The following is a 26108-nucleotide window of genomic DNA, read 5'->3' as shown; positions in this document are numbered from 1 at the left end:
CTCTCCTCAGCCGGCGACTCACTCTCCTCAGCGGCTGACTCACTCTCCTCAGCGGCTGACTCACTCTCCTCAGCCGGCGACTCACTCTCCTCAGCCGGCGACTCACTCTCCTCAGCGGGCGACTCACTCTCCTCAGCCGGCGACTCACTCTCCTCAGCGGCTGACTCACTCTCCTCAGCCTGCGACTCACTCTCCTCAGCCGGCGACTCACTCTCCTCAGCGGTTGACTCACTCTCCTCAGCGGGCGACTCACTCTCCTCAGCCGGCGACTCACTCTCCTCAGCGGCTGACTCACTCTCCTCAGCGGCTGACTCACTCTCCTCAGCCGGCGACTCACTCTCCTCAGCGGGCGACTCACTCTCCTCAGCCGGCGACTCACTCTCCTCAGCCGGCGACTCACTCTCCTCAGCGGGCGACTCACTCTCCTCAGCCGGCGACTCACTCTCCTCAGCGGCTGACTCACTCTCCTCAGCCTGCGACTCACTCTCCTCAGCCGGCGACTCACTCTCCTCAGCGGTTGACTCACTCTCCTCAGCGGGCGACTCACTCTCCTCAGCCGGCGACTCACTCTCCTCAGCGGCTGACTCACTCTCCTTAGCGGCTGACTCACTCTCCTCAGCCGGCGACTCACTCTCCTCAGCGGGCGACTCACTCTCCTCAGCCGGCGACTCACTCTCCTCAGCGGCTGACTCACTCTCCTCAGCCGGCGACTCACTCTCCTCAGCCGACGACTCACTCTCCTCAGCGGCTGACTCACTCTCCTCAGCCGGCGACTCACTCTCCTCAGCGGCTGACTCACTCTCCTCAGCGGCTGACTCACTCTCCTCAGCCGGCGACTCACTCTCCTCAGCCGGCGACTCACTCTCCTCAGCGGCTGACTCACTCTCCTCAGCCGGCGACTCACTCTCCTCAGCCGACGACTCACTCTCCTCAGCCGGCGACTCACTCTCCTCAGCGGCTGACTCACTCTCCTCAGCGGGCGACTCACTCTCCTCAGCGGCTGACTCACTCTCCTCAGCCGGCGACTCACTCTCCTCAGCCGACGACTCACTCTCCTCAGCGGCTGACTCACTCTCCTCAGCGGGCGACTCACTCTCCTCAGCCTGCGACTCACTCTCCTCAGCGGGCGACTCACTCTCCTCAGCCGGCGACTCACTCTCCTCAGCCGACGACTCACTCTCCTCAGCCGGCGACTCACTCTCCTCAGCCGGCGACTCACTCTCCTCAGCGGGCGACTCACTCTCCTCAGCGGCTGACTCACTCTCCTCAGCGGGCGACTCACTCTCCTCAGCGGCTGACTCACTCTCCTCAGCGGGCGACTCACTCTCCTCAGCCTGCGACTCACTCTCCTCAGCCGGCGACTCACTCTCCTCAGCCTGCGACTCACTCTCCTCAGCCGGCGACTCACTCTCCTCAGCCGGCGACTCACTCTCCTCAGCCGGCGACTCACTCTCCTCAGCGGCTGACTCACTCTCCTCAGCCTGCGACTCACTCTCCTCAGCCTGCGACTCACTCTCCTCAGCCGGCGACTCACTCTCCTCAGCCGACGACTCACTCTCCTCAGCGGCTGACTCACTCTCCTCAGCCGGCGACTCACTCTCCTCAGCCGGCGACTCACTCTCCTCAGCGACTGACTCACTCTCCTCAGCCGGCGACTCACTCTCCTCAGCCGGCGACTCACTCTCCTCAGCGGCTGACTCACTCTCCTCAGCGGGCGACTCACTCTCCTCAGCCGGCGACTCACTCTCCTCAGCGGCTGACTCACTCTCCTCAGCGGCTGACTCACTCTCCTCAGCCGGCGACTCACTCTCCTCAGCCGACGACTCACTCTCCTCAGCCGGCGACTCACTCTCCTCAGCCGGCGACTCACTCTCCTCAGCCTGCGACTCACTCTCCTCAGCCGGCGACTCACTCTCCTCAGCCTGCGACTCACTCTCCTCAGCCTGCGACTCACTCTCCTCAGCGGCTGACTCACTCTCCTCAGCGGCTGACTCACTCTCCTCAGCCGGCGACTCACTCTCCTCAGCCGGCGACTCACTCTCCTCAGCCTGCGACTCACTCTCCTCAGCGGCGACTCACTCTCCTCAGCGGCTGACTCACTCTCCTCAGCCTGCGACTCACTCTCCTCAGCCGGCGACTCACTCTCCTCAGCCGGCGACTCACTCTCCTCAGCGACTGACTCACTCTCCTCAGCCGGCGACTCACTCTCCTCAGCGGCTGACTCACTCTCCTCAGCGGCTGACTCACTCTCCTCAGCCGGCGACTCACTCTCCTCAGCCGGCGACTCACTCTCCTCAGCCGACGACTCACTCTCCTCAGCCGGCGACTCACTCTCCTCAGTGAGAGAGTAGTGCACTCGAGTGCACTAACCACTGATAGATCCAATAACCACAGATCTTTTCCATTCTCATAATCTCAAACCACAAACAAATGGCCAATGTTAACTTCTTACAGAAATCAAATGAAAATAAAGTGTAGACCAAGGCAAACCTGTGTTCACTGCTTTTAATGTCTGTACAGAAGAATCAGCCTTTTAGCTGATAAACCACATGTACCACGATGGCAAACAAGAAATAATTTAGCAACATATTTACATGACAACACAAGAGTGAATTCACAGTCATAATGTACATGCAGCGCATCTGTACATGTGTGTGTCTGTGTGTTTTATGAAAGTGATCGCTCGAACAATACAGAAATAAAAATGTGTCTCTTCAACAAAAACAGTTTATTTCATACACAGAAAGGCAAAATTGATGCCAGATAAATAATACTCGCAACAAATAACTAGTCAGTTTGCTGTGTGCTGCGATATTATTAGACTCAGAAGAGTGTTTTAAAAATATCTGACAATTCACTGTAAAGGGATAATTCGTACCAAAATTAAAATTTTGTCATTATTCACTAACCCTCATGCCGTTCCAAACCTCCAAATGGTCAATATATGGAAAAACTCAAATATGCCCTTTAATAATAAATCAGCATACTGGATCAATTATGTAAATAATGACAGAATTTTCCTTCTGAAGAGAATTATTCCTCTGATTCTGCTTTATGTCAGATTTCTGAAGCTGATATGAATATACTCAGAGATTGTGGATTGTGTGTCCAGTGTTTCTCCTTCAGTGACAGACCTCTATAAGAGTTTAACGTCATTCAAACATGCTATAACACACACACACACACACACACACACACACACACACTCTTCATTACAATCATCAGTCCTGCACAGAAATTTGAGAAATAAACTTACAGATGACTACATTATTACCCAGTGTTGATCTTTCACTCGATCTGAATGAGCATCTCAAATCAATATTAAACGCTAAAACATCGTTGCCTGCCGTCAGATGCTTCACATTCTTAACTAAACTGATATAATCAGACATAAAAGAATAGATATCTCTTCAAAATCAAAACTCTGTTCAGTTATTTACAGCTGTCATATCTGCACGTCACTACATGTATTCCAGCATTGATGTTTATGGAGGATAAATCTCAGCTTAACATGTCCAGGTCACATTTCACAGCAAAACTCAAAATATATCTATAAGAAATTATGTTTTGCATAAGAAAATTGAGCGTATTCTTACTTTTTAAAAAAAAATCCTTGTGACATTTTCTTGACAATTAAGCATTTTAATTGCATTACAATATTTAAAAAAAAAAAACATTCAATAATTTAAAAAAGAAATCAATAAGCATAAATTAAAGGCAGTACAATAAATATGACCATGATGTATAAATACTTACAATTTAAATAATATATCAGTTTTTTTTGTATTACAGTTTGTATTACAATTTGGGGTTAAATGTGCTTAATTGCCATCAAAATAATGTCACAATGCAACAAATGTTTAAGCACAACCAATTTCTTTATTCATTTGTGGCTAAGATATGACATAGATATCTTAAGATATGACATGGACATGTTCTTGAAGGGTTTTGTGAGAGTCAGTAAGTGAATGTGAGCGCTTAGGATTTTTTCAATGATAATTTACATGATTTTTTGAGTGATAGTGATATAAAACTGTTTTGTCCCGTTACAAGAAACACTTTCAAAGAAAATTAAATGTGACGAACACAAACCGCTTGCTTTTGTTGGACATATTTCATCTGGTTTAAGTTGTGAGCTAAACCTACTTAAAATCAGGCAAAACCTTCATTTGACAGAAAAGTCAGGAGAATTTGTTAATACTTAAAGCCCAAAACTAGCTTTTCCGAGTATAAAATGGCTAAAACTGAAACTGGATACAGAATCCCTGATGTAAACAAGTCACACTCACAAATATCCTTCAGCCAGATCTGTCATTTTCACATCATAACGTTGACCACAAATAAAAATCACTGCTTAAAAGAGATATGGTTAGAGATCTTGGCAACCATTGTGTGTGTGTAACTAAACCATGAACCGATGAGAGTCATTCGCTGGTTTAAGTCTTCCGCTTTGAGGAATTGTGCGGATCCATCTGTGTTTTGTTTGTTACGGCTCTTTGTAGGAGCAAATGCCTGTTAGTTTGGCTTTTTAGTCTTCGGCTACAGATGATCTCCAACGGGGACACATCAAGACTGGTGGCACGGTTTTCTCTTTCCTGTAAAACTCACTTATATCCGCACATCGATGCCCATCTCAAGCTTTTCAAGAATTTAATTCCCACAATGCATGTGTTCAAGTAAAATGCTCACTGAAGCTTCCACGACAAATGCCTCGATATCCAAAAGTCTCCATACTGAAGACATGAAGAGTTGAAACAGGGTAAATTTATGTCTTTTCCTCTCACATCCTTTACCAGAACTAGAGAGCAAACTTACACGTCCAGGTTTGTAACAAACATCTTGATCTCAGTTGTGGACGTCGGGCTCATGGAGGGCAGGTGGAACAGATCGAGTCCTTCGGCTCAGTGACTCTTCAATATGGAAGGTTTTTTGCTCTTCTTTGCCCTTTTGCTGAACTAAACATGTTCTACTCAATCTCTGTGGGCCTTTGGCACATTATAAACGTCTTCAGGCGAGAGCTACACAAGTCTGTTTACTCAAATGACATGAGATTCGCTGGTATCTAAAAGAGTGGAAAGAGCAATTATGGTATTATACAGTTATAATGCTGAGATAATAGATTAGGGCTGGACAGTATGATGCTGGAGTTTAGATGATCACAGTAGCAGAGCAATGTCACAACTTGCTGTTTTACTATTGAATCAGAATTTAGAGTCTTCATTTTTTTCAATATTAGATTTAATTTTTTTTAATGTATTTTATATAAATAAAAAATATTTTGTCTACACCTTATTTTAAGGTGATGTAGTTACATTGTACTCAAATAAGTACTGAGTAATACATATACATATACACACACACACACATATATATATATATATATATATATATAGACTATTTCAATTTATAGTCAACATTAGTTATATTATAATATTATTGAATAATATTTATATTACAGTTTTACTTTTCAATTAAAATGACAAACTTTTGATTTGAACTTAAGTGTAACATTATGTGACACTGTTTTCAGACTTTCTTTTGTTATCAAAAATAAAAAAATATGTCCGTCACAGTTTTTTTTTTTTCATATGAATTTCCATCAAAAATAACTATATTGCAATATATACCATTATTGTGATATAAAATTACCATACCATGATCATTTTGGTCAAACCGTCCAGTCCCATCGCAAAATAATTTTATTGCTAGCATGTAAATATAAAACACATTTGTGGATACCTGAGGTCTCCTTCTCCGACAGGCCTCCTCCAGCCGCTTGTGCCAGAGGATCGCAGAGAACCGATCTCCAGTCTGAAACTTGTAAACATTCCCTAAGAAACACAGAGATTATGCTCAAGTTATGTATATTAAAAAATGTACTACATATACACATATACATACATATATATATATATATATATACATATATATACATATATATATATATATATATACATATATATATATATATATATATATATATATACACATACATACATACACATACACACACACACACAGGTATATATCTCACTATCATTCGTGAAGTGACATATACTGTAAAACTACTGTGGAAAAAATGTACCTTTATCAGGATCGTTGAGCTGGAAGATGTTGGGTTGATCCGGATCATCCGGCAGAACAACCATCCAGCCCAGAACCGACACTTTCTTACACGCCCGAGACTTGTACTGTTTTCAGGAGGAACATTTCAGACGTGTTATCTTTATTTAGCAGTTCTTCCATTTCAAATGATTAGATTTTTTCTTCTTATAAGAATCACATAAACCTCCATCAATGTGTTGACGATTGGAATTGCTCTGACATTCTTTTAGCCTGTATCATGGCAGAAACACTCACATGTTTGCGTTCAGCGGCTCGCAGGGCTTTAGATCTGTAGAATATCAGAGTCGAACCACACAGTGAGATCCAGTACCGGCTCCATGAGGCAAGCTAGAACAAGCATACAATAAAACATCACACAGAATCCACATACACTACGATTTTAAAAATAAATTAAATAAATTGACACTTATATTCAGCAAGAATGCATTAATTTATTCAAATATGACTCTAAAGACTTTTATAATGTTACAAAAGATTATATTTCAAATAAATGCTGTTCTTTTGAACTTTCTTTTCATCAAAGAATCCAGAAAATAAATGTATCACGGTTTCCACAAAAAATATTAAGCAGCAAAAACTGTTTTCAACATGACAATAATCAGAAATGTTTCTTGAGCAGCAAATCATCATATTAGAATGATTTCTGAAGGATCATGTGACACTGAAGACTGGAGTAATGATGCTGAAAATTCAGCTTTGATCACAGGAATAAATTACACTTTACAATATATTACAAAAGAAAAAAAAAACAATTTGAAATTATAATAATATTTCACAATATTACTGTATTTTTGATTAAAACCAGAAAATCAGTCTTAGTGAGTATAAGAGACTTCTTTCAAAATATTACAGGCGTTAAACTTTTTAACAGTAGTGTACATGCATACATACTGAACAGTAAATAACTCTACAACTGCACAGAGCATACTGGCAATGAGTTTTTGGCAATATTAATACTTTGTGTTAAATCAGTTCAAAGCTGTCATTGGAAAACATGGCTTGATTATTTTAATATCAAGGGAAATCTTTTGGATATTCTTTCTAGATACAGTGTTTCAAAGAAGGCACACAGCAGAGTTAGATTATGGGCTGTTTTTGTAGATGTTGGTCACCAGATGGAGCGCTTGAGTCAACTATTCAGCTCAAAGCCACAGGAACACCTGATGGGAATTGTGAATGTTTGCTCAAACGTTGGGCCCTGTAAGGCCCTGAAACCTCATGCAACCTTTAAACAAATAAAGTTGAAGCTACAAACTTGCCCTGTTGCATCCTTTATCTTTGTAAAGTATGTTGTCAAATTAGTAAATCAACATCTGAAGAGCTCTCCGTTTGTATTTCCATGCTCTAGAAGTACTGTATGAGATCTGCGGTTAGTACTCATGTGTGCACCATTTCAGAGCAAATGCAGAAATATCATTATACACCAAATATTGGCAAATGCTGAAAAATGTGACTTTTGGTCCTCTAACGGTCGAAGCACAGGTTACTTGCGGAGGAATATTGTTTTGGTAATTATGCGAGTTGTGCTCATGGTTACGGATGATCACTTTATCAGTACAAATGTCACTAATGACACCAGAACTCTCCTAATAACAGATATCTGAAAACTGAGCAGGGAAGTAGTTTATCGCTGTTGTAGTTCTGACTTGTTGAAATCAATTGTTTTCAAGTAAGTTAGTTGGCAACGCTGACATTAGACAACGATTGCTAATATCAGATCAGGTATAACAGTGGAAACTATAACTTGGCAAGGCTATTTAAAGGCAAATACACCAAAGCTGGTTTAGAGATTGGCACTGTTACCAACACAAAGTGTTTTGTGAAACTAGTCAATGCTGCTATGCAAAATATGTATTATTTGTAAAATATGTAATATGTTTATTGATGTTTTATTATGTGTACCTGTGGCTTCAAGCCTTTCTTTCCTTTATTTATGTTTATGATGTAAACATGCATGGACAAATGATGAAAGTATGCAGTCAGGAAATCCGTAAAATATAAATAATTATATGAGGCTTAGTGGATTAGGGATTAGAGTTTGGAAGATGGTTTTATGAGGTCTTCGCTCATTATTGAACACAAAAAGTTACGTAGTAGAGACATGTTTTTTCTTAAACATTTTCCATATGTTACGTCCTGGGGACGTATTATGCAAAAAGTCTTTTTGATATGTATTTTACTTTGTTAAATATTGTTGTTTTTGTTATGTGCTCTGTTCTGTCTCTCCCTCACTCCGCTTGCCTTGCAGTTAATTGGCCACACCTGATACTCGTAACGAGTGTTACACAGCTACGCTATAAGAGAGCAGACTGAACACTGCTTGAGGAGGTTCACTTCTCCCCTGCACCAGACTTGTGTGTTGTCTGTTGTCGTAACCGAGTGTGAAACTGGTGTGTTGTCCTGGTGTATTGCAGTTCATCTTTTGTGTGTGCTTGGGTGTCAAAACAGCATTATAGCTTTGTTATCAGATAATGATTTTTTTCTTCATTTTTTCTTTCTAACTTTGTTTCGGTATTAAAAGGTATTGTATTTATATATATATATATATATATATATATATATATATATATATAATTTATTTTTTATTTTTTTATTTTTTTTACCTCTTATAGAAAGCAGTAGGGAGATTGAGTCACCTTTTTCTTTTGTAATAAGTTAATCTCTGTTTATGGTTAGTCAGGGAGTGGAGGGAAGCATATGTTGTTTATTTATTTTCTTTTACCTGTGTAGGTCATTCTCCTTCCAATAGTAAGTTTCCTCTTTTGTTTGTTGTTTTGGTGACCATCTCCTGAAGATTGAAACTTCTACACAATAAATCTTTTTACGCTTGTATCAAGTTTTGGCTCATATCTCTGCGGCAGGGGACTGAAGGGAACCCTCCACGTTTAAGTTTTGATTTAATTTAATCCTGTTACGCTCTCCCAATCCTAGACGGGGAGAACTTGTAACACATAACTCTGTATTACAGTCATAATGTATCCTTACATACCATTAGTCTTTTGAATCTGACCTTTGCTTCAACTCCCACCTTCTAGCTGTCTGTAAATAGTGTTGTTTGTTTCTGTGTGTATTCGACTGGAGTGTGATGTGCAACTGCAATCGCTCATGTCTTGGGCAAATATCTACTGTCCATTTATTATGCATGAACTGACTGTTTGTTCTTTGCTGTTATTGAGTAGCATCCTTGAGCTTGGGAAAGGCGCTATATAAATGAAACATATTATTATTAGTGTTTTGAAGTATCATCCCAGTGTGAAGTGTTTTTACCGTAGGCTTCTTGCCCTCCTTCATCAGGGTTTTCCTCTTCACCGGCCCCTCCATCGTGACGCCTGGCTCTCCGGGACTCACACTGGACTCTGCTACTGACGGACTGACAGTGGGAAAACACATCAGCTGAACACCTCCAATACAACAACCGACCCGTGTGTGTGTGTGTGTGTGTGGTCAGTGGACATATGGTGATAGTTGCTTCTCTAACCATGTAATGAGCCCTAAGAGAACAGAAGTTACAGTGCACATCTGATCTGAGGATGCGATGGAGTAAAGATGAGCACGTGCGAGTGTAAAGAGGACAGAAAGATTCCCTTCACCAGGCAAACACCCACTCAGAAGATACCGGCTCTGTGTCAAAACCCAGTGAGCTGCCTATAGAAGACTTTTAACTCGAGGAATCTTACGCTGACTCTCAATGTAAACACTGAAGGTCAACAGCCTTTCATATCTGAGCTTCCAGTGAAGACCTACACTACCCATTTCTTTACTCTCTCAAACTATGATATACACAGTAGTGGCCAAAAGTAATGTCCGGCTTAGGAAATTGGACATCTTGACACTTTATGCAAATATTATTAAAAATGTCACTGTAAAAAAGGATATTGCATAGTCGATTGTTTTATTTGTGATATTTGTGACATCATTTTTGGTCAAGCTGTCATACAAAGAAATTATGAACGCTTGCAAAAACGAGTGAGAGCCAACAGAATATTAATAACTGATTATGTTGTAGTCAATGCATGCTTTTTTCCCGTTAGTTTTTTGTTGATCTATGCATTTTTTGCATAATAGTAAAATAAAACCTGTAGCTGTAGTTTGCCAAATAATTAACCAAGTTTAGTGTTTTGTTCTTCCCTCATATTTGGAATATGTAAAAATTATGAAATATTTTCCTCATATTTTGATTGTTTAATTGAACTTGTTGGGAGATAAAAACAAAACAAACACTTTTTGCCACTACTGTATCTGGATATATATTACAATGAGCTCCTTCATTTTACACTATACTATAATTGGACAGTCACTGTTGCAGTGTGTGGATTCGAGTCTCCTGTGTGTTTGTATCACACTTGCATTGCTTCTAGAATCTTCACTCAAAGAAAAATAAATAAATGCATACATACATACATACATACATACATACATACATAGGGCCCGAGCACTGATGGTGTGAGGTCCCTATTGTAATTGGTCCCTATATTAACTTAATTAATCTGAGTGTTATTGTTTATTTATTTATTTTACTAAGTTTATTTATTTAGTTTAATCATGCTTTTATTATTTATTTAAACATAATAGTTATTGTTTATTTATTTTACTAAGTTTATGTATTTATTTAGTTTAATCATGCTTTTATTATTTATTTAAACATAATTGTTATTGTTTATTTATTTTACTAAGTTAATTTAATTAGTTTAATCTTCTTTTTTATTTTTTAAAGAATATTTTATTTTTATATTTTATTTTTTAAATATCTGTATTATTTATTGTAATCTAATAAATAATAAATCTTATTTAATCTTTTTGTTTGTTTTATTATTTATTTTAACCTAATTGTCATTATTTATTTTAATCAGTTAATTTATTGATTTAGTTTAATCTTGTTTTTTATTATTTGTTCATTTTATTTTTTTTTAGCGCCCTAGCACTGCCTGTTCTAGATGACTGAATGTAAAAGTAAATGTGATATGAATGCTGCCCATGTTCAGTGTCACTCCAGTTAGGATTCTGCATCAGAAGGAAGTCTCTAGGTAGGCCGAGAGGACAGAGGACCGTAAGGCAGCTCATTAGGTTTCAGAACAGAGCTTTTCTCTTCTAGAAATACAGTAATTCTGGTCTATAAACATCCTGACATCTGGAAAAAGAGAAAACAGATGACAGACATGACAGTCTTTGGTCTAAACCCGAAAGAGAGGGAAAACTGGGATGTTAAAGAAGAGACGCTGCATGCCGAGACAGGTGAACCCGACGCCCCAGAGGAATGGAGAAGGTGACCTTTGACCCCGTGGAGTTGGTACCTGTGGGCATGGCTGCGGTCTCTGGGGGAGTTGCGGTGAGGGACCCTCCAGTTAGGGCCCAGAGTCGAGTACATGCGGCCCCTGTTTGCACATTCGGCACAATCAGTTTAACGTCAGTGCAATTTGAGCCGACAACTGCACTCAAAACAAATATTTAGGCCTAAATTTAGGGATTCGAATTGCATATAAAATTTCCCTCTGTTTGAATTACACAATTTTAACATAAACAAACAAATGAACTTAATGTGATGCATATTTGTCTGTCGTAATTAAAAGAAACGGGTAAGATTTCTGCACTAAAAAAAAAACAACCTGTTTATTATTAGCTATTTGCATCTTTCTGATTTTATTACACATAATCTAAAAATGCATTTATTCAAATTGAACTGTATGAACTGTAAAAATATGGTTAGCTGTATTACAGCAAATAAAATGTATGAAACAAATTGGATTTATTGATAATAGATACATAAACCTAGTTATTGTGTATTTAAACACATTCATTTTATTAGTCCAATCACAGAAATATTACCCGTTTCATTTATGTATGACTGACAAATATAAATATACATCACATTAAGTTTATTAGTTAAAATTGTGTAAATCAAATTGATGGAAATTGTATATGCAATTCAAATACATAAATCTTATGTAAATCTTTTTTTTTTTTTTTTGTATACACGGAGTCTCACTGACTAATGAAAAAAGAATAAAATTATTGAATCTGTGCAAATGCTAGAAGGATAGTACATCCAATAATTAGATGTTACTCACTTTCTCTTGCCATACAGTTAAAGGGATACTCCACTTTTTTTGGAAATAGGCTCATTTTACAACTCCCCCAGAGTTAAACAGTTGAGTTTTACCATTTTCGAATCCATTCAGCCGATCTCCGGGTCTGGCGGTACCACTTTTAGCATAGCTTAGCATAGATCATTGAATCGGACAGGACCATTAGCATCTCTCTCAAAAAAATGACCAAAGAGTTTCGATATTTTTCCTATTTAAAGCTACACTGTGTAACTTTTTAAGTTGTTTCTTAGCAAAAAACACTTTGTTCTATCAAAAGTATATGTGCTCATTAATGTGTAATTACTTCCACCAACTAATAAAGTATTCTCATAAGCGTAAAATCTGCCATTTATAATACATACGAGCGAGTCGCTCGAATGGCGGCAGCCATGTTGCGCCTCCATCTTGAAAATACATTCGCCAAAGAGTGTATTGTGCTTGTCTAACCATAGCATGGTTGTGCATAACGGCAGAACGACCTCTAGAATAACTTGCGTTACTTTTCCTCGCGTCAATGGTGAAAAAGTATTGTTTACCTTGTAACATAAATCTGTGCTGCGACGGATCACAGGTGATGAATAGTTTTAAAGGTGCATTTTTTGCGAAGTCGAACTGGAAGCCATGTTAATCTTGGAATAATACGGCCAACGTAAGAGTTAAAACACCCTCGGAATTGAAAAGAACAGAGACTAATATTCCCTGGGTAGTCATATACAATTTCACCGCTAGATGGGGGAAAATATCACACAGTGTAGCTTTAAAACTTGACTCTTCTGTAGTTACATCGTGTACTAATACCGACGGAAAATGAAAAGTTGCGATTTTCTAGGCTGATATGGCTAGGAACTATACTCTCATTCCTGCGTAATAATCAAGAAACTTTGCTGCCGTACCATGAGTCCAGCAGGTGTAATGATATGACGCAGCGCCTGAAAATAGTCCCCAGCTCGGTAACTTCCAACGTGACTGGGACTAAGTTTGTCTAACCTATTAGACCTATTTTCAGGCGCTGCGTCATATCATTACGCCTGCTGGACTCATGGTACGGCAGCAACGTTTCTTGATTATTACGCAGGAATGAGAGTATAGTTCCTAGCCATATCAGCCTAGAAAATCGCAACTTTTCATTTTCCGTCGCTCTTAGTACACGATGTAACTACAGAAGAGTCAAGTTTTAAATAGGAAAAATATCTAAACTCTTTGGTCATTTTTTTGAGAGAGATGCTAATGGTCTTGTCCGATTCAATGATCTATGCTAAGCTATGCTAAAAGTGGTATCGCCAGACCCGGAGATCGGGTGAATGGATTCGAAAATGGTAGGTAAAACTCAACTGTTTAACTCTGGGGGAGTTGTAAAATGAGCCTATTTCCAAAAAAAAAGTGGAGTATCCCTTTAAAACATACAGTACAGTGCTTACTTTCAACTTCCAAAAAACATAATTTCACAGTTTATTCAACACTATATATCAAGTCTTCTGTATTCATATGTTCCTGTGCAAACTTAAGAATAGTGCAAATATATGAATGCTTCATGGTGTTTAACAGCCCTTCGGTCACATGGAAAAGAGCTGCATGAACATCTGCTAAACATTTCCTTTTGTGTTTCACAGAAGAAAGAAACTCATACAGGTTTGGAACGACGTAAGGGTGATTCAATGACTTTTCGTTGTCAGGCGAACTATCCATTTAAACCTTAAACTGTTCTGAGACCAGTTTTTGTTTGCTTTAGTTGTGTTATTGTGTTTTGCTGTATGTATATCTACACGCTTTTCTGTGGAATGGACATAAATGGATGTTAAACATTTATAACGGGAAACGACAATTAAACAACAACAAAAATAAGTACAGTTGAAATTTGAATGAAAATTTAAATAAAAGCCATTCTTTTTAGAACTCTCATTTTTAACCTTTAGCATGAAAAGATATTGATCATATGAAGGATTTATGGCAACACTTTACAATAAGGTTACCGACTAATGTATTGCTCATTATTAGTTAATGCATTAACTTGTAAACTAATGTGACCTTATTGTAAAGGTTATCAGTTAGATAACCTCTAATTAGTAATCACAGACTTTTGGGCCAGAAAAAAAACATTTTCTTTTTCATAATAGTTTAGTTTTACTCTAGAATGATCTGAGTAACCCATAATAAAGCTGTAATGTGAGCAGATGATATAAGATGACACATAACTACATGCCAGAGTCTCACCTCTCGAGTCCCGGGGAGAGATCACCACAGAAGGAACTCTGACTGCTGCCTGATAAACAGAAACACACCACAACCGTTTCCATTTGAGCACAAATCACACAATCCTTCATCTCTGACCGTGATAATGAAGCAATAAGGTACAAAAGCAGTTCAGCATAAAGTTCTAGGTTTAAAAAAAAAAAAAAAGAGTTGTGGAATAATGTTCTAATCTAACTATAATTAAGGTTAATAGTTGGTTCTCTACAGTGATGTACACTTTATTGACCAATCAGCATGAAGAATAAAAAAAACACCTCAACAATGGAAGTACATGGGGTGTTTACTGACTTTACTGTGATCTGTGTGGTAGAATCACTGGTTTTCTCTGTGTAATGTTATATTTAGTCTTTCAACCTGGTTGCCATGTGGTACAGTACCTTTTGCACAATACATGCAGTTATACCTGAAATCTGCCCTCAGGAATTACATCAGAAACACAAGAAGTAAAGTAAAAATGTACACTATTGATTGAAATATTGAGATACTTAACAGATCAAATTATAGAGAGAGTTTTACAGAATACTTCATGCAAGTGCTTTAACAATAATAAAAAATTGAACCTGAACCTGCCCCTAAACCTTAACACATGTAGTTACCTTATATTAACCGCTACTTTCTTAGGTAAGTACATGTAAGTGCACGTACTGTAAAATAAAGTGCAATTGTAATAACTATAAATGATGCCTACTGTAATTACATGCAACTAACCCTAAGCCAACCCCTATTCACAAGCCTAACCCTATAGTAAGTACATTTAGTTAATTATTTTTATGTAATTCATTGTTTAATTACACTGTAACACAGACACATTAAAATAAAGTGTAACCAAAAGTTTCACATTATAGGCCTGTGTGCTTCCAAGTACTTCCATATTTTCTGTATGCATGTATGCATTTATTTATTTGAAGTGGAGGGATAACACCCGGGACATGCAGAGCTTGTGTAAAGCGCATCAGGTTGTTGTGATACCTATAGAGATGCCGTTGGACACGGATGAGCTGTGCGGATTGATCCGGGTCGGACTCTGAGACTCTAGGAAGCTGTCGTCCAGCAGGTGACGGGGTTTCTCTGAGGGGAACGTCGCACTTTTACTCTCCACCACACCGAAATGCCACATCATACTGAGAGAGAGAGAGAGAGAGAGAGAGAGAGAGAGAGAGAGAGAGAGAGAGAGAGAGAGAGAGAGAGAGAGAGAGAGAGAGAGAGAGAGAGAGAGAGAGAGAAAACCATCATGAGACATGAGGTCCAACAACATCGTCTTAACTAGTTTCTAGTGCGAGGTAAACTTGACAGACTACAAACAAAAGTGCTGCATATTTGATATTTACATTAGCGTTTATTATCAATGCTGTGCAGCTTCATATTTTTTGGGAAACCAGAGACATTTTTTATTTAGGATTCTTTGATGAATAGAAAGTTCAAAAGAACAACATTTATTAGAAATATAATTTTTGTAACATTATAAATGTCTTCACTGTCACCTGGTTCCACCTGGTATTAAGAAGCGTTTTGGTTGATCGGATCACAAGTGGACGACACTAAATACAGGAGTAAACGGGGTCTAAAACATTTTGAGCCACTTCCAGAGGTAGTTGAAAACACATTCGACCGGATCGCTTTCATAGTGTAAACGCTCATGTGATCGAATGTGTTCAAAAGACCGTCTCCTCTCCACCTACTGACCTAATGAATGAACATTATCAGAAGAGCTCTAGCCAGACGGGATTTAAACTGTCGGCTGAAGACTCAAGTTTGGTTTGAAGATGAAAAACGCACCAAGCTCAATGTTCTCTCACCATTCCTGATTTCTAACACACACTCACAGCGTTCGGCTGGTCTTGTGTCTGTCAGAGAAGAAACTAAAGCTGATGCTTTCCGTATGTTTTCTGTTGTCTCCGGTCGCGTTCATATGTAAATTGCGTGAGCTTATTTCGTCCATTAGATCGAAAGATCTGAAAAAACCCATACATTTACCCAAAGAAATCAGGACAGAAGTGGTCGAAAGTGGATAAAAGAGACAGATTAAAACACCAGGTGTAAACAGGAAAGTGTCTCCCTCATCTACTTGTGATCCGAATCGACCAAAACACAACTTAATACCAGCTGTAAACAGGGCCTGAGTGTGTGTATACATGAGAGGAGAGAAACGCACGCGTTGCCGAGGCTGTGGCTCTTTCTGTGGCGTGAGGGCGGTGTGGTGGGAATATGCACCCCCACGCTGGCATCAGGGCAAGTGGGCCGTCGATTATACCTCACCAAGAAAGGCACGTCAGACGGACCTGGAGGAGAAGGAGAGAAAGAGGGTAGAAGGATGAGTTTGGCTCTTCACATGCCGATTGTTGTCAGCATCACTCAATGAAAGAAAGCCCCTGGAGACTCTGTCAGCGAGGCTCTGCTTTAGCAGTCAGAGCAGAGATGTTAACATTCTCTGAGCCTCTTGAGGGAGACAGAAGATCACTCAGTCCTGAGAGAGGAAACGTGCTTTACCTCTAGAACTACAACCAGATATTTTAGCATTTATTGACTAGTGTAGTATTTATTCATATTTCGAATAAGCTTTAAGGTACCACTTTACAATAAGCTTTAATTGGTTGACATTCATAACTAACATAAACTAACAATAAGCAAAACATATTTTTACTGCATTTATTAACTTTTGTTGTTGTTAGTTAATATAAATGTTCATATTCATGTTAGATCACGGTGCACACATTTTTTTATTCTGATATGTATTAATAAATGTTGATAAATAAAGATTAACAAATGCTGTAGATGTATTGTAAGTTCTTGTTATATAATGCAGTTAATTAATGTTAACAAATAAAACCTAAAGTATTACTTTTATTTTTATATTCAGTTTTCATTTTAATGTTAGTTTAATTCATTTTATGTGCTTTTGCCATTTGCATTAGTGTTTTTAAAAATATATTTCCATTTAGCTTTATTGATATTTCAGTTTTGTTTTAGTAATTTTAGTACTTCAACTTTTTTTCTGTTATATTTGTCGAGGCAACAGTTTAAGTTAAGTTTAAGTTTTTCGACAGTTTTCTTTTGGAAAATAGTTTGGAAACAATCATTAGCATTGCAAAATATGTCTCTCTTACCGCTGCTCAAAATTAGCAGTATTATACTTCGATGTGCAGCTTGTCCCAAGTTACCACCCAAATCACTACACTTGACAATTGCCAACTAATCACCCAGAACAGCCTAGCAACTGCATAGCAACATGCTTAAAACATATAGAACATCATAGCAACCAAACACCATCCACAACACCCATAGCAACATGATGGTTGCACAGCTTAACATCACTTTAACACATTTACTGCAAATAATGTGCAAATCTAGTTATGTGCAAAAAACATGTACTGCAGCTTTAAGTTCAGAATACTTCCATTTATGCATTTAGCAGCTGCTTTTTCTAAAATAGAAGAAATAGAGCAAATCTGACAGTTTTACATGTTCACAAATGTTTATAAAGGGATAGTTCATCCAAAAAAGAAAACTCTAGCCCTCATGTTGTTATGAACCTGTATGACTTTCTTTTCAGATATCCAGTGTTTCACAGAGGAAAGAAAGTCATTGTTTGGAAGCACTTTATGGGAGAGCAAATGTTTGGGTGAGATATTTCTTTAAACTTCATTATCTCATCAAACGAAACAATCAAAACATGTGATCAGAGTGTCTCAGACTCAAGGGCTCATAACCAAGATTTCCACAGCGGACACAAAAGGGGGAGTGGAAACAATGTTAATGACTCGAATCACACCGAGATACTTCACCATAAGACACGTTTAATGGAGAGAATTAATGGAGCCTTAAACAGTGATCAGCCTCTTCCAGTCTGGGTCAGACGAATACTTTACACCATGTTTCTAACATGCAAATGCCTAAACGCCACAGTGGGATATTCAGGAAATGAGCTTCACCTGGTTCTTGTTAAAACCTTCATTAATGAGTCTGACTACCAGCTTGTATAGGCCTTGTAATACGCTTTTGTTTGAAAACACATTTTTCTCTCCGTTTTGGCCTTGCGTCCACACTGAGAGCTTTTTTAAACAGCTCTTCGAAGTTGATAACATTTGAAAACACCATTTTCACATTGTAGTGTGGACTGTGAAAACGGAGGTATTTGAAAAAGATGACACATGTTGAGTCATGTGACGCATATTGAACCCAAAGATATCTATGGTTATACCGGCATTGTTGTGCCTGCTATTTACTTTCATAGTGTTGCTGAAGAGAAATGTTCCTTTGTACAGTTTCCATATTGCATTCCTGCAAAGATTTACTCGCATTTGCTGTCCTGTGGTAAAAAAAAAGGATGACAATTGCGTTTTAGACCATACTAGTGGTGGGATTTTTTGCTAATAAAATGATCGTGCCAGAAGAATAGCATGAGAACTGTATTATCTCTGTATCGTCTCGCGAGTTTTTATTATAGGTTTTACGCATTATACGTTATATATACGTTTTTTGAAAATGCTAGTGTTTTGAAACGAAAATGGCATTTTCAAAAGTATCCAGTCTCTTATGTCTTTTTATACAATCAAACATAGTACAATTGGAGAGCTAAATTATTTATATTAGCTTAAAAAAAAGAGAGAGACTTTTAAGAAGGTTAAAAGAAGTTTCTTGAAACATCTTAAAGTTAAAACAAAGCAAACCAAACAAATATTAAAGTTACTTGTTGGGTTCAGGGCAACTTCTGACCTTTTTTTGGTTTCTTTGCACCAGTTTCTCTTTCCCAAACACTTTACACTTGTTTTTAAATAATTCTAGCTCTAGGAACAAGATGTATTAAATGAAAAAATAAATATAATTTAATAAATATACAACCTTTTCTATTCAATAAATTTAAGTGAATTAAATTATGAAACAAAAACAGAAATGTTATATAAAATTGCCTTTATACATTATTTGAATTTGGCAGATCTTGCCTTATAATTGTGTGAATGAAATAAAATGTTTTAATGAAATCCCCAGTATCTTTTTTTAGAGTTTAACTGAATTTCATACAAGATATAATAATGCTATGATTATTAATATTTCATAGGAGTTTGAGATCTATTAATGACCTTTAGATTTCCCACATATGAATATAAAGCTTTCATGTTTTCTGGACAAAAGGCTTCAAAAAACCCACAGTGAAGACAAAATTACATAATGTCAATAGTGCCTATAAATGACATTGAGTTTTGTACTAAAACATTTAAGAAGTTGTCAGCAGAAAAAGTTTTCTAAATATATTTGTCTGGTGTCATCTGTACCTGCTGACTGACTTCATCTCCAAATTAAAAGTCAATTGTATGGTAGACACATGCTTTGAGTTTAGCATAACCTCTACAAGCTGATTCATGTGTTTTAGCTCATATGGGGGTCAAACTGTACAGAAATCATAACTCAAGCATGTGTTCCTTTTGTTTTTGCAACTAGAAGAGAGATTTAGGTGACTTTAGAGCCTCGTGTATCTCTGCATTTCTAATTATGTTGTGGATGTTGATGTCCGCAGGCTAGATCAACATCTCCTCACTTGGTTTAAAGTAATAGTTCAACCAAAAATGTGATGTCTCAGTTTCAAACTAAGCAACTTTTGTGTTCAATGGAAATAAGTCGCTTGGGTAACTATATCTTTGCCCCGTACACAACTAAACACGACCATTCAAAAGCTCAACAAGTCTGCAATTATTTGATCAAATGTACAGTAAATATCAGTAATAATGTGAAATATTATAATCATTTAAAATAACAATTTTCTATTGTAATTTATTGTAAAATGTAATTTGTTCCTGTGATCAAAGCTGAATTTTCAGCATCATTCCTCCAGTCTTCAGAAATCATTATAATATGATGATTTGATGCTCAAGAAACATTTCTGATTATAATCAACGTTGAAAACATTTGTGCTGCTTCATACATCCTTACTGAATAAACAAATTAATTTCTTTAAAAAACTAAAACAATTGAATGTTATAGTGCATGCACAAAACAACTAAATGATGACAGGGAGAGCACAATGTGCAAAGCTGAGAATAACACACACAGCAGAGAGACGTTTCTGCCTCCGCTCTGTCTGTGAGTAAGACCTGCCGTTACCAACATGAATGTAACCGGCTGTCTCCAGCTATTAACAGTTTGGCAGTGATGTATTTGAGAAATCTTGAGCATCTGTGTTCTGTGAGTGACACAGAGCGATAGCTATGCTCATGCACACCCTGTACTTTCCTATTTAAACACATCGATAGGGTCTTTTATAATACAATCGTACGGTGGCCGAGAGAGCTCAACATGCTGCAACTGAAGAAAACACACCAGCAGTTAACAAAACATCAGTTTAATAACACATGCTGCAAATGCTCACAACGCAACCAAATACAGAAACACGCAGCAAATAGCACGTAAATGTTTCAAGGGACCCAAACAAGTGACGAACCTGGCTAGGGCTGCGTATTGTTCAATGTCTACTCGTCAACGGTGTTGTTGATGACCTGAAAGGTGAGTTTCTTGTTTATTTTAACATCCTTGTGAGTATTTGCAGCGTGTGTCTGTATTCTTGCATTGTGAGTATTTGCAGCACATGTGTTGTGAAATTGATGAAGATGTTTTCCTAATTTGCATGTTTTTTCTATTTGCATGTGTGTTCTTCAGGTGCAGCGTTTTGAGCTCTCTCGGCCACCGTACAATCGAATGTTTCTTTGCAACATACAGTATTCTACATGTTTACAGTACAGATAATGGATGAAAATCAATCATCAAGTGTTTATCATACATATGAACTCATTCAACAGTGTTTAAAAAACATCCCAAGTATAAGTACATTAAAAACTTCCAACGTCAAAAATTATTTTCATTCAATTTTTCATTCAAAGTTTCATTCAATGCCATTTCTTTGTAAATGTTTGTGAAATCTACAAGCAATTTCTGAGAGAAAACAGTTTCAACAACAAATGTTTGTTTTTTTCAGTGAAAAATGAGCAGAGCTGGAATCTACACAGCTGTTGATTTGTTTAAAGGGGTCATATTATGCTCCTTTTCAGTATTGATTTTGTTTTTGGGCACTATTAGAACAGGTTTTCATGCTTGAATGTTCATAAAACACATTATTTCCCCCATATTCTCCATTGTTGCAGCTCCTCTCTTCCCAGTCTGTCAGTAATGCTCTATTTAGTTCCTGTCTCTATGAAGCCCCTCCTTCGAAAAGCACAGTGTGCTCTGATTGGTTGGCTGGGTCAGTGTGTTGTGATTGGTCAAGAGCTTCGAGCGCGAGTTTCAACACACTACTAACTAACTCAACCAGGCCCCGCCCCTTTATTCTGCGCATGAATTATTTAAATGGGGAATACTGTGACGTGTTCGTTCCCTGAAGAAAACTCAAGACTACAATGGAGGCGTTTCAGGGAGTTCAGAAACACTGACACTGATATAGAGAATAACTCCCGCTGGAGTGATTTGTGCTTTGTAACTTTGCAGAGCTTTTTCATGCTCAAACAGCAACATTACACACTAAAGAAATGTAAAAAAAGCCTACTAGGTCCTCTTCGACATGTTTTAGTCACTACATCATACTTCAGTTTCTGTTATTTCATAGTTTTGATGACTTTACTATTATTGTCAAAAGTGGAAAATAGTCATAATAAAGAAAGGGGTGTGTTATTATGTGTTTTCTGGCCTGAGTTTTGTGGACAGATCTCATTTCCTCGGCTGGACGTCTTGACAAACACATCTACTGGGTTACGTAACAGCCAGTCACCCTGAGACTCCAGGAAAGACCTTGTCCGCCCAATACTTGATGTGATGTAACCACAGGCATCTCATTCAATAAAAGAACATTTTATATATACCAAACATTGCTTTATGTCACGCATTGGCATTTAAGGATAAAATGATGAGGAAACAATGACGAATGAAAAGCCAAATGGTGCTAATATCCCAAGACCGCTGCGTTATATTACACTCGGTCGGATCATCTGGTGGTGATATTCAGATGGCATGATGCTACACTGGGGAAAAATGTCTAAGCATATGACGTCTTTTAACAATCAAAAACTTTAGGACTGCAATCACTACAAACGTTGTAGACGTTAACCTTAGGCCTTGGAATGAGAATAAAACATGTTAGTAAATGGCAAGAGAGGCTGAATGGTTACAGATCGTCTTGGAAACCACAAAAACAACATCCAGATTAAGCTTTACGAACATGGAAACCTATAGATTTGGTTTCAAGGCTCAGGAGTAAATGCTTAGAAACGATACACGTGTGACTAGAGCTCACGGGCGAGTGTTTTACAATGTGAGCATGTACTTCAACATGCAGCATTTACAATGGAGGAATCTAAACAGTTCAAAGAGGATGAGAAATACACACCCATATGTTCATTATATTCACAACAGACCCTGAAAGTGCTCTCAGACTGCTTGAACTTTTGTTATATGTACCGTTAAATAATCTCATAACCGCTGTTGGCATTGATAAGCCAAATCATACCTTAATTAGAGGAGTTAATGATTATGTAGTGATTTAATCCATTAAACTAATCTACAATTTTTTGTTCAATTTCAGCACAAATGTGCTCATATGAGCAGTGGGCCAAAACACACACACTGTAGATTAGTCAAGTTAAAATTAAGCGTAAAATTATTAAACATAATTATTATATTATATTATACACTCACCTAAAGGATTATTAGGAACACCTGTTCAATTTCTCATTAATGCAATTATCTAATCAACCAATCACATGGCAGTTGCTTCAATGCATTTAGGGGTGTGGTCCTGGTCAAGACAATCTCCTGAACTCCAAACTGAATGTCAGAATGGGAAAGAAAGGTGATTTAAGCTATTTTGAAAGTGGCATGGTTGTTGGTGCCAGACGGGCCGGTCGGAGTATTTCACAATCTGCTCAGTTACTGGGATTTTCACGCACAACCATTTCTAGGGTTTACAAAGAATGGTGTGAAAAGGGAAAAACATCCAGTATGCGGCAGTCCTGCGGGCGAAAATGCCTTGTTGATGCTAGAGGTCAGAGGAGAATGGGCCGACTGATTCAAGCTGATAGAAGAGCAACTTTGACTGAACCACTTGATAACCACTCATTACAACCGAGGTATGCAGCAAAGCATTTGTGAAGACACAACACACACAACCTTTAGGCGGATGGGCTACAACAGCTGCAGACCCCACCGGGTACCACTCATCTCCACTACAAATAGGAAAAAGAGGCTACAATTTGCACGAGCTCACCAAAATTGGACAGTTGAAGACTGGAAAAATGTTGCCTGGTCTGATGAGTCTCGATTTCTGTTGAGACATTCAGATGGTAGAGTCAGAATTTGGCGTAAACAGAATGAGAACATGGATCCATCATGCCTTGTTACCACTGTGCAGGCTGGTGGTGGTGGTGTAATGGTGTGGGGGATGTTTTCTTGGCAGACTTTAGGCCCCTTAGTGCCAATTGGGCATCGTTTAAATGCCACAGCCTACCTGAGCATTGTTTCTGACCATGTCCATCCCTTTATGACCACCATGTACCCATCCTCTGATGGCTACTTCCAGCAGGATAATGCACCATGTCACAAAGCTCGAATCATTTCAAATTGGTTTCTTGAACATGACAATGAGTTCACTGTACTAAAATGGCCCCCACAGTCACCAGATCTCAACCCAATAGAGCATCTTTGGGATGTGGTGGAACGGGAGCTTCGTGCCCTGGATGTGCATCCCACAAATCTCCATCAACTGCAAGATGCTATCCTATCAATATGGGCCAACATTTCTAAAGAATGCTTTCAGCACCTTGTTGAATCAATGCCACGTAGAATTAAGGCAGTTCTGAAGGCGAAAGGGGGTCAAACACAGTATTAGTATGGTGTTCCTAATAATCCTTTAGGTGAGTGTACATATTTATGATTGACCATAATAAATTAATGGTAAATTAATCCCCTAAACATAACATCATGTGATCCAAAAGTTTCTCATCTCTGATGAAATATTTCTCACAATGCCTATAAAATAAATTCAAGGCATTTCATACCCAAAAATGAGTGATAAAAAGAAATTAATAGTATATTGAATCGAAAAAGCTTTTGGATGATGTCAGACATATCTGATGATTATATTTCGAAATTATATATAAAAAAATATATAATAATAATAATAAAATCTGTGAACTGTAAATCTGAGCTGTTTTTTTAATCTGTGTTTTCTGGGCTCAGTGACGGATGCCTCCATGTGGTGGTGTAATGTCGATTTGCTATGTTGTTATAACAAGGGATCCGTTGAGAGCCATTATGTGCTGTTTGTTTTCTCAGCCCACATTAGAGCCCATTCCAGTTCCCTTTGCTCTTTCAATGAGTCGAAGAGGACGGGCCTCCCTCGGCCCCTCAAAGCCCTTCATTAACTCTAACATCAGGGGCCAGTGACCTCATTCAGCCAGTCTAGAGAACTCAGATGGGACAACATAATGGATGCTTGGGGGAAAAGACTAGGATTTCTTCTGTACAGTAAGTTACATAGGCTATACATTCAGAAGTTTGAGGTCAGGAAAGACCCGTTCAAACCAAGAACAATAACTATAACGATAACTAAACCACACCAACAGACGATATCGTCCTGTTAATTATAAGTTTTGTCATCTGCCACTCTAAATGCTCAAGCTCTTTAAAGAATGATGGATTCTGATTGGCTGTCAATGTTTTTAGCGTTAATTAGCTGGAGTAAAAAATGCATTAAAAATATCCTGGAAAAGCATGTGCCAGTTTCCAAAAAAAAAAAAATAAAAAAAAAATGAAGCAGCAAAACTGTTTTCGACATTGATAATAATCAGAAATGTTTCTTGAGCAGCAAATCAGCAAATTAAATGATTTCTGAAGGATCATGTGGGAAAAAAAATCAGCTTTGATCACAGGAATAAATTACATTTTACAATATTTAATATTCAAATTTTAAATTCTAATAATATTTCACAATATTAGTGCTTTTTACTGTATATTTGATCAAATAATTTCAGACTTGTTAAGCTTTTGAATGGTAGTGTTTAGTTGTGTACGGGGCAAATAAATAGTTACATAAAATACTTCCTTCCATGAAACACAAGAGTAGCTTAGTTTGAAACTTTTGGTTGAACTATTCCTTTAAACCAAGCTAGGAGATGTTGATCTATCCTGTGGATAAATGTAATAATATTTCACAATTTTACTGCATTTTAGATCAAATAATTGCAGCCTTGATAAGCAAAAGAGACTTCTTTCAAAAACATTAAGAAATCGTACCGACCCCAAACTTTTGAATTGCAGTGTAATTTAAATGAGCATCATGTAACAGTAGAAATGATCCGATTTCGAGAGCACCAGCGGTCTTACCTGCGAGATCTTCTTTAGATGTGGCCATGCGTGGGGAGCTGGTCCCTGGTTCAATTTTTAGAGACAGTCTGTAATGGAAAGAACAAGCAAAAGTCTCACAAAAAAAACTCCACAAGTTCCATGAAGCTTCAGGGTGGTTCATTTAATATTTCAAAACCAACTTATGTCTGGCTGAAGGTACAGAGTTTGAGCATGAATTTAGTTGAATAGGATCTGCCATAAACCCCAAATAACACGTGTTAGTGAAATCATAACATTTTACCCTCAACCAACAGCGCAACCTTAAGCACT

At 38.3% G+C, this 26108-nt stretch overlaps 1 protein-coding gene across 2 annotated transcripts in view; it reads right to left on the bottom strand.

Annotated features, from left to right (window-relative positions):
* Positions 1–2487: 2487 nt before the first annotated feature.
* The window catches only part of LOC307158853 (ras-specific guanine nucleotide-releasing factor RalGPS1), a 141686-nt gene continuing 118065 nt past the window's right edge, over positions 2488–26108 (bottom strand). Inside the window, exons 11-20 of one of the 2 annotated variants that reach the window (XM_079871814.1) lie at positions 25818–25885; positions 16612–16738; positions 15429–15580; positions 14421–14469; positions 11418–11498; positions 9394–9496; positions 6361–6453; positions 6086–6191; positions 5740–5831; positions 2488–5062 (exon numbers count right to left, since the gene is read on the bottom strand). In XM_079871814.1, coding sequence (XP_079727940.1) covers positions 5033–5062; positions 5740–5831; positions 6086–6191; positions 6361–6453; positions 9394–9496; positions 11418–11498; positions 14421–14469; positions 15429–15580; positions 16612–16738; positions 25818–25885 — 901 coding nt within the window. In that variant the 3' untranslated portion in view covers positions 2488–5032. The remainder of the gene's footprint in view (positions 5063–5739; positions 5832–6085; positions 6192–6360; positions 6454–9393; positions 9497–11417; positions 11499–14420; positions 14470–15428; positions 15581–16611; positions 16739–25817; positions 25886–26108) is intronic. The other variant, XM_079871815.1, reaches the window with a different exon arrangement.

Source organism: Squalius cephalus (assembly GCF_949319135.1).
Source record: "Squalius cephalus genome assembly, chromosome: 5".
Taxonomy (NCBI): Eukaryota; Metazoa; Chordata; class Actinopteri; order Cypriniformes; family Leuciscidae; genus Squalius; species Squalius cephalus.
The sequence above is the reverse complement of the archived record's forward strand: the minus strand, read 5'-3'. Positions and strand labels throughout refer to the sequence as shown.